We start from the raw sequence: 9,996 nt of genomic DNA on the forward strand, positions 1-9,996 counted from the left end.
AGCAAATGAAGTTCTGCATTTCTGGGTTTTACTGACAGCTGGACACACAAGAAAAAAAGGGAGAACAGAGAAGCAAATCCTAAACTAGAAAGTTAGCAAAGTTACCAGAACCTAAAAAAGGCTCCAGTTTTCTTCTTTTAATCTTTCCAAAAGATTTCTGAACATTTCAGATGTTGTCTGCAGTTGTCAGATGAGGTCTTGGTGAAGCATAATGAATGGGGTGGTTTTGCCATTGTCAAGAAATCCAATTAAATAAACAAAATTAACCACACCATTGTCTATTCATCATCAAACTGATATACAATATTCTGTACACACACTTTTTTTGTTAACTCATTTTAACTCAATTTCCTTTCCATGATTCTAAAATATTACAGCACATAGACTAATAATCACAACCTCTAATCTATTGATTCTTGTTTCTGGATATGAATTTTACTGGGGATTTTTTTCCATGTTGCTAAACAAGATTTTCTGCCCTTGCAGTCTTATGTGTATTAATCCCTCTCCATATACACAAGCTTAATATTTTCCACTTTAAAGGCCAAAACATTTGGAGACCGGCATGTGCCAAAGACTCAAATTCAACTCACCCATGTTTCAGATTTTTGCAGTTTTTATATTTTCAATATGTTGTTATTTGCATTATCATTGGCTTCTACATTGCTTGCAGAGGGATTTTGTCATTGTTGCTGCTGTTTAAATGAGTACACTGTTTGGATTCCTCCATCAGCTGACACAGAATCACTGTGGATGTGGTGAAAGGATGTGCCATGGCATGCCACCTACAAGGAATGCAGCTGAACCCTTTCTCATGTGTTTTAGCTCTCCTGACACAAAATATCACATTGTATCATACAAAAATACCTGCATTAAATTTCTATTTAATCTACATTTTGTATCATTGTTGATGTCTTGGGGGTTTTTTTGTTTTGTTTTTTTTTTTTTTGTTTTTTTTTAATTTAACTGGTTGTTTAACACAGTTTCTCAGACTTTTGGGATAAATAAAGACTTTTATAATCATAATATGGATCGGGTTAGGATATAAAAACAATGGCTAAATTTAAGCATTACAAAATACCTCAATTTAGGAAAAGATTAAGGTTTAAGTTACATTTGAAACAGCTCTGATTTTGTATCCCCGTTTATGGTTGCCATGGTGATGCATTTTGCCTGGAAAAACAACCTGCTGCATTACTCATAATGTTGTGCTTACTGTTTTGCCCTCAGACCAAGCTGTTTGTTTTTCAGTGTAATTTAAATTACAAGCAATGTGATCAGTTTAGTTACTTTTTAAAATAAACAAACTGACATTTTTTGTCTGTGCTACTTTTTATTTTGCTACTTGCTAATGAAGTGTATTTAAACCTACAGCTGTGTTAGCTGACATTATGGTCAGCTAGCATGATGGCATCCAGGACGGCCTTCACATTTTGGAAGTATTTGTATTATTTAGTTCTGGGGTGATAGTTTGTCACATTCTGCTTTACATTCTGTAACCTAAATAAAGCTGCTGCTGCTGGTGCTGGTGAGGCCCATGGTGGAAGAGACTCTGAGGAAACTGAACCTGCTGCTGGTTATGGGGTGAAGTAGGTTTTACTATGAAAGGAAGTCATGACACTGAGAGGTAAGCACACTGTAGGTTCAAATCATATAAAAAGTATTTCCAGATAAATAAAGTATTTGTAATCTCGTCATTCTTATCAAGGTAAATACAAATGGATGTTTATTTCGGTATAAAGTATTGTTTTACTTTCAGCCAGTTTCGGGATATTTAGGCATCAGAAATACTTACCTGAGATTTGGTTCAAACTGCTCACAAAGTTAATGCCAAATTAAAATTTTTAACCCATGGTCCTAAAAACTGACTCATGGGGTCCTGACCAAGCTTGACTGACTCTTTACAAAGGTAACCTAATCATGAATGTTATTAGTTTGTGAACCACCACAGTGAAACTGGCATAAAAAGTGGGATTATGAAAGTACAAGATTCTGAAATGTTTCTGACTCATGACAGAATCTGAAGAACAGATTTGAGCAATTCAGCCAAATGTACACACAAACAGAAGTTAGAGGTCTGCTGAGATACAAAAGTTTACCAAAAGAAGAAGTGTGAACAACAGAATATGTTTCACTTCCCTCACCACCTTAGGAGGGGCTCACATGAAATATTCCTGTTTGATAAATTAGACAGCTAAAGGGTGATGGGCAGTAAAAGTTGTTTGTGCATGGGTAGAAATAAAACAAAAAAAGAGAGAGAGATAGGAGGAGTTTCATCTCTACACAGAGAGTTCAGACTCAGGGGGTAAAATGTTAGCATCACTCCATCTCATCACTTGCACCTGGACAGGACGAATCACACCACTCATTTTGGGGGATTTGATGTGGTGCTTTGCACATACATTGACCTCAATTAAAACACTGACCATTTTTAATATAAGCAGCCATAATAACAGTATACACATATATGTATATACATACTGTATTGTTCCCATATGTTCTCAAGAACCAGACGTTTTGATCTCAGTTTGTCTGTTTATTCAGTAACACAGGCAAATGGGCCGTTAACTCCGGGGAGAGTGCTCCAGTACAACCCACTCTCTTCAGCCCCGGACAGTCACAACAACAACAAGGATCCCCCTTCCCGCACGCACTAAATCCCTTTTTCCTGCAGCACAACCAAACATGTACCTTAAAGAAACAACAACAGTGTGCAGAGGTGGCCAACCTGTCACTGTAAAATAACCTTTAACCATTGTTACAAACCCCAAAGATTTTACTTTTTTATGTTTTTCTTTAAAAACTTTGCAGCCATTAACAAAATCCATTCCATACATTTTGGACTTTTAACTGTATTTTCACAAGTTTTACAGCTTTTCCAGGCTCTCCACTGAGTCTTCAATTACTGCAACAAAAAGCATAAAACACTGTTATCTAAGACTACAAATGTTTTACAGCAGTTGAAACTATTCCTGAATGTTCTTGAGATGACCTGCAGACGACATCTTCTTCAGTGAGAAATAATGGGCTTGGTGCTAACTGATATATTATAATCTGTATCTGTGAGTACTGGAATCCAAAGTGCATGTATTTGGAAAAAAACAAAAACCTTTAAAAGCATCAATCTTTAGCTGTAGCCTTGTCTGTTGCATTGCATGATGTACATTGTTTGGTAGTTAACCTAGCACGTGAAAGCTCTCTGGTTTAATATCAGGAGGAGAACAAATCACTGGGAGGTTTGTATCTCAAACACGCTGTGGCGACCCATTCCATTTGAAATAGGTTTTTCTTCTATTGTATTGCATAAGATCACAGCAGCTGCATCTACTTTTAATGCATTTTAAGTCTGGATCACCTTAGCCAGCGGCTGACTTGCAAGACGATCTGTAGTTCATATAAGCACATTGCCCCAAAGACTAATGCCTGGCCTAAGAACCCACCTTAGTTGGTTGTGACTGAGTGTTTTAGGTACCTTTGCTTTTGCAATTATTCAATAGCAAATGAAAGCAGAATCCCAGAGGATTTGGGGGCCCTCTGGGTGATCCAGCCTTGATCCTGAGGAGGTTTTATATCTTCTGTATTTTTACTTTACTGGATGCTACACATGAATAAAATTTCATTTATCAAATTGTATGAAAGTACATTTCTCATTGATTTAATCTCAGCAGACACAATCACAGTGAATGATAGCCTTCAATTTTATTTTATCAGTGCCAATAATCAAAGTTTACATGAGTCTGACATGAGTAGACACAAAATTACCTGCTTACATGTTCACATGAAATTGTTTGTATCTAAATGATAATGCACGTTAATGCTGTGATGCTGCTTTTAAAACAACAACTGAAATATGAGATTTTTAGATATTAAACTGACAAAGTGATGCAGTCTGGTGTTTGAGCACAGACTCCATTGTGAAGTAAAATTTCTGAGCGTACAGCTGAACTCTATGCTGGACTTGGGAAGAGCAGGAAGCCGTTGAAGATGATCTTTTTTTCCTGGTTCTCCCTGGTATCAGTGGGTCCCTGGTTTTCCCTAAAGGACTCAAGCCAGACCCTCTGTCCAACTGTGAGCTGTAAAACCACACCACCTGACAGCACCTGAAAGGCAACACAGCTGATCAAGTCGAGGCTTTGTGACAAAATGCTGCAGTCAGTGTAAAGAATAACCCAAGGCAATATACAGGGATATTATTAGAGGAGGATTTCTTTTAGACAAACAGATATTTGTGTGGTTGTTTGATCAAATGTTTTCCCTCCATGTTTCTCACTGGAGCTGAAACCAACCTGCTCAGATTGCCTGTTTGATCTGTTATAATCACAGAATCCCAGGGTTCTTCTTGGTCCATCATAGACTATTTGCAGGCATATGCTGGCCTAAAAATACACAACACACAAATGTTGGGAAGAAATTTGGAAAAGCTTAGAAAGCTTTCGCTGTATTTAACACAAAACGTGGCTGTCAAGATGATAGTATAAGCCACACTAATGTGCACAATATGTATGATTTATTTTGCAGTGGAACAGACAGGAGCGAGTTACCTTGGCCACAGAGTGGAAGTTGAAGTAATAGGTACCCTGTACTCTGCAGGTGAAGACACCTGTTCGTGTGTCAAGATCACCATTTGTGTTGACCACAACTTTTTGGTAGGTTATTTTCTGATACACAAACACACACACAAAGAGGAAAACAATAACCTTGTAACTAAAAACTGTAAGAGAAAAACGAGAGGCTGTTGTTTATGAAGCAGTATTAGGGCCGCATTAAAAAAAGAAAAAAATATTGATTATTTGATTTCAAAGTCAAAATTTTGAGATTGAGGTCAAAAAGTGGCAGTTGTTTGGCTTCAAACGAAAAAATGTAATCTTCATATTTGCACTTTTTTCTTAAAATAGTATTTTGTGTTGACTTTAACCTCAAAGTGAGCACAATTTCTTTTATTAATGTGTTCCTAATGCCTAATAGTAGCTGTTACATCTACTGATAGGTCTCATAATTTTTACAAAAATATTTATTTTATGACGAGAGTTGTGCGTAGTATAAAATTAACCTCTTATGGCTGCTAGGAAAGCTGTTGACAGTCAGGACTCTGTACTATACACACAAACTGTGACTTGATAAAACTGAAAATATCTGCATGGGTAAATAATGCTGAAGGGAGGTGACAAACTCATGTGTGTGACATTAAGAGGGACACGTGTCCAGATATTGCATCTGTGACTAAAAATATGAGAAATGAAACATCTGAGGGAGTGAAAGGTGTGATGGGCATCAGACTGAACCTGGTTGAAGGCAGGATAATTGCGGTCGGTTCTGATCACTGAGAAGGCCGAACGGGACCCCTGCTGAGAGGTGTGTCTTGCTAAGAGAACACACACACACACACACACACATACACACAAGTATGAATGATGTGTTTAATGTGTAATTTATAAGGTAAAAATCATAGCTATGTTATGAGACTGGACACTCAATGCTGGTGGTCACTCGATATTCTGATGTTACACTATGTGTGCTTATGAGTAACATGTGAATGTCACAAATTATGCACAAGATGCTGGAAAACTGTTTAACTACATATGCTAGCTTAAACTTACCAGTAAAGAAAAGAAACTCTCATTTCCGCGTTGCCCTGCTTTATTATCCATTGTGTAAGTTATTGTGTACTCAATATGAGTTCAGCATTATTTTTGCTGTGTTTTAAAAGATATACTCTGTATGTTAGCATATGGCGAGGTCAGAAATGATCTCTTCATTACCTTGGGACAACCTGCCGTCTGGGCCGGGAGGACCTGGGGGGCCATCCTCACCCGCTTTCCCCAAATCTCCGCGGAAACCTTTTGGGCCCTGGGGTCCTTGCGTGCCCCGATTTCCCTCCTCTCCTTTCTGCCTCAGTAGGCTGGCTGTATCCACTGGACCTTGAATCATCACAGCTACAAAAAGAAAATGAATTATTCCACACCAGTCTTTGAGTTTTATACCAGTTAAGGGGTGATAAAAGCACATGTGAAGACTTTGTTTCTTATTTATACATCCAGCAATTACAGAGTAACATTATCAGTCATTATCAGTGGAGCACGTCTGTCTCTTTAGTGTAGTGGTTCTGTAACACATGGAACATCAAACTGTAACCTAAAATTTCAAAGCACACCAGCAAATAGAAAAACACTGCAAAAGCACACAAAACACAGAAGGACGTTGAATAAAAACACAACAGTAGAGAGACAATAAAGTAAAGGAAGAGCTGTAAAAGTGACAGAAACTGAAACGTGTGAAGAATTGCACTGAGGTGAGCTGAAAAGAAGTGGAGGATTCACAGTGAGGGAAAGAAAGATAAAATAAAATGTGTTCTAAAAGAATAACATAATAATGCAGATAAATGATTGTTATAAGCAGCTATTCCATCTTGTTGTGTTTTTGTCTGTTATGTTGCTTTTCTTCAAATTCTGTTGTTTTTCTTCAAATTCTGTTGTTTTCATTCAAATTCTGTTGTTTTTCTTCAAATTCTGTTGTTTTCATTCAAATTCTGTTGTTTTTCTTCAAATTCTGTTGTTTTCATTCAAATTCTGTTGTTTTCATTCAAATTCTGTTGTTTTTCTTCAAATTCCGTTGTTTTCATTCAAATTCTGTTGTTTTCCTTCAAATTCTGTTGTTTTCATTCAAATTCCGTTGTTTTTCTTAAAATTCTGTTGTTTTTATTCAGCTTCTGTTGTTTATTTTTTTCAACTTCTGTATTGGCAGTTAAGATAAAATAAGTACATAAACCAAGTGCGGTAAGCAGGTTAATGTTTGTACATTCAGCAGGGTGTTACCTGGCTCTCCTTTCTCTCCCTTCATTCCAGGCAACCCATTTCTGCCCGGAGCGCCGTTCACTCCTCGCTCACCATTAGCTCCTTTGCAGTTCACTTGACATTGGACAGCCTTCAGAAGTATGGCCACGCCCACCAAGACAGCTAGCCCATAATTACCACCCATCGTCCAAAACACTGGATTTAACATTTGATTGCAAAGATGAATCCGGTCAAAGTCAAGAGAGTTAAAAATAAGAAACTATGTAAGAAACAAAGTAAAGACATAAACATTCTGTATTTTTCTACATTTATTCTGCTACCTCAAGAGACTTTATGTTTTGGACTCAAATTAGAAATGTTCACTTTTATTTCTGCAAATCCTGTAGAAACTTTATACAACAGATATTTCCAAGCATATATTCATAAATTTCAATTGAAATTATTCAATAAACTGAATAGAGGATAAAATGACACATCACATTGTTGTGGTATTGTTTAAGACTAAACCGGTGACTAAACATTCATAATGCATCAAGTGTCAAACTAGAAATAACAAAATTAGTGGCTGATGTAAGTTTTTAGTTTAAGGGAAAGCTGGTTTACAAACTGACAAAACACTCAACATTAAGTTTAAGAAAAAAAACTTATTTCATAAAATGAAAACTGCATGAAAAGATGTAGAGCAAATAAAGACATGCATAGATTTTTTAAATTGATTTTGTTCTTGTTCACATTAATTGTAGCTAATTTATCTTTGATTAACAATCTCAAAGACTTGAAAGTTGGTCCAGAGATGATCCCACTGTGAACTTTATCTTTAAGTTATTTAACATTTCTATTATATACACTGCCCTGCTGTTGACAAACAAATATTTAACAATATTCCATGTTTTCTGTGTGTTGAGGTGTTATTTTACTCACCTGTCGGGTTTTCTGATTGTTAGATCTTCAATGAAAGGACGGGATTTCCTTCTGTTGGTGAACAGACTTCTTATTAAACTGAAAAAATGAGTCAGTGGTTCATTCTGACACTTTCTGACATGCACACACACACACACACACACACACACACACACACACACACACACACACACACACACACACACACACGTGCGGGTTTGCTATCCTCGTGGGGACATCCCATTGACATAATGCTTTCCCTAGCCGCTTACCCTAGCCCTAACCATCAAAAATGAATGCCTAACCCTGACCCTTACCCTAAACCTAACCATAATCTAATTGTAACCCTGACACTAAAACCACATTTTGAGTGTGAAAATTGCTTTCAACCCCGTGGGGACCTGGACTTGGGTCCCCACGGTGCAGAAAGTCCCCACCAGGATAGTAAATGTCAGGTTGTGGTCCCCACCAGGATAGTAGAAACCCGTACACACACACACACACACACTGTGCAAAATAAGTAAGGAAGTAAAACTCATGATCCGACAAGAACAGTGATTAAATAAAGGTTATAGTTTCAGTTCAGCATCACAAAGTTCTTTTTGACTTGTCTGCACTGTGAGATGTACAAGTCTGTTTCACTTAAATATAAACTGTCTTGTTATAAACTTAAAGACAAGCTGTTACACCTGATGTTGAAAAACAAGAAAATATGGTTCATGATATTTGGTTTATTGATCACAGTTTCAAAGATAGATAGATAGATAGATAGATAGATAGATAGATAGATAGATAGATAGATAGATAGATAGATAGATAGATAGATAGATAGATAGAATTGAATTCAAAATCCTGCTCCTCACATACATGGTCTTAAATAATCACGCCCCATCTTATCTTAATGACCTTGTAGTACCATATCACCCCATTAGAGCACTTCGCTCTCGCACTGCATGCTTACTTGTTGTTCCCACAGTATTTGAAAGTAGAATGGGAGGGAGAGTCTTCAGTTTTCAGGCCCCTCTTCTGTGGATCCAGCTTCCAGTTTGGATTCGGGAGATAGACAGTATCTCTACTTTTAAGATTAGGCTTTAAACTTTCCTTTTTGCTGAAGTATGTAGTTAGGGCTGGACCAGGTGGCTTTAAATCCTCCCTTACTTATGCTGCAATAGGCATAGGCTGCACATGATGCACTGTTTTTCCTTTTCAGTCACCTTTCTCACTCACTATGTGTTAATAGACCTCTCTGCATTCAAATGTACTTGTTATTAATCTCTATCTCTCTTCCACAGCATGTCTTCTATCCTGTCTTCCTTCTCTAACTGCAACTTCCTTCTCCGGTCGCAACAGATGGCCGACCCCCCCTGAGCCTGGTTCTGCTGGAGGTTTCTTCCTGTTAAAAGGGAGTTTTTCTTTTCCACTGTCGCCAAAGTGCTTGCTCATAGGGGGTCATTTGATTGTTGGGTTTTTCTCTGTATGTATTATTGTAGGGTCTACCTTACAATATAAAGCGCCTTGAGGAAACTGATGTTGTGATTTGGCACTTTATAAACAAAAATGAATTGAATTGAAAATGTGCTCAAATATGCAAATGAAAGGAAGTGATTAATCTTCAGTATTTGTTTAAAGTATTCCCTCCATTTTGAAAGGAAAAATTAAAATGTTTAAAAAGTAACTGAGTAAAGTAGGAAAATATGAAGAACAAAACACAAAAATTCCCAAACAAGATAAACGCTGATTGGATCTATAAAAAAAGTATTAAAGAAACCCCCAGATGTGTGGTGCAAAAATAACCGCAGAAAACATCAGAGACACTTAATGTTTACTCTTAAGCATTTTGAAAAAAAATCTTTTTTTCCCACACACACACACCTCGATTGTATAACTAATTGTATAACATTCAAAAAGTGCAAATCAAACACCATATATGTAAACTCCCTTTTCTATATATTTTTTTCCATTTCTCAGCCCATCACATAAGAGCATGACAGCAAGTCAATGCACGTAAGCATTTTATCATGTTGACACAGGTCAAGCCTACCTTCTGAAGTTCTAGTCAAGCATCAGAATAGGAAAAAAAAAGGTGATTTAAGGCAGGCTAATTTCAGAAACTGCATATATGCTGGGAGTTTCCCACACAACCATCCCTGATCTTTACAGAGAATGGTCCAAAAAAAGAGAAAATGTCCAGTGAGCAGGAGTAAAAATGCCTTGTTGATGTCAGATGTCAAAGGAGACTCAAGAGCAATTTGCAAGATGCTGTCATACAGCCTCCCCATGTGGTCATTTTATGAAATTGCACCAG

At 37.2% G+C, this 9,996-nt stretch overlaps 1 protein-coding gene across 2 annotated transcripts; it reads right to left on the bottom strand.

The window, feature by feature from the left end:
• Nucleotides 1–3,684: 3,684 nt before the first annotated feature.
• Nucleotides 3,685–9,791, bottom strand: LOC134627019 (complement C1q subcomponent subunit C-like). 2 transcript variants are annotated; one of them, XM_063472930.1, is made up of 8 exons: nucleotides 9,733–9,791; nucleotides 7,713–7,763; nucleotides 6,813–6,986; nucleotides 5,760–5,933; nucleotides 5,283–5,362; nucleotides 4,542–4,658; nucleotides 4,287–4,376; nucleotides 3,685–4,100 (listed from the first exon to the last, which is right to left on the bottom strand). In XM_063472930.1, the coding sequence occupies exons 3-8, from the start codon at nucleotides 6,973–6,975 to the stop codon at nucleotides 3,948–3,950; spliced, it is 777 nt and encodes a 258-aa protein (XP_063329000.1). In that variant the 5' UTR covers nucleotides 6,976–6,986; nucleotides 7,713–7,763; nucleotides 9,733–9,791; the 3' UTR covers nucleotides 3,685–3,947. The 2 variants fall into 2 exon arrangements, with proteins under 2 accessions (XP_063329000.1, XP_063328999.1); XM_063472929.1 differs by lacking the exon at nucleotides 9,733–9,791 and having other exon boundaries at nucleotides 7,713–7,809.
• Nucleotides 9,792–9,996: the final 205 nt, after the last annotated feature.

Source organism: Pelmatolapia mariae, linkage group LG5 (assembly GCF_036321145.2).
Source record: "Pelmatolapia mariae isolate MD_Pm_ZW linkage group LG5, Pm_UMD_F_2, whole genome shotgun sequence".
In the NCBI taxonomy this organism is placed as follows: domain Eukaryota; kingdom Metazoa; phylum Chordata; class Actinopteri; order Cichliformes; family Cichlidae; genus Pelmatolapia; species Pelmatolapia mariae.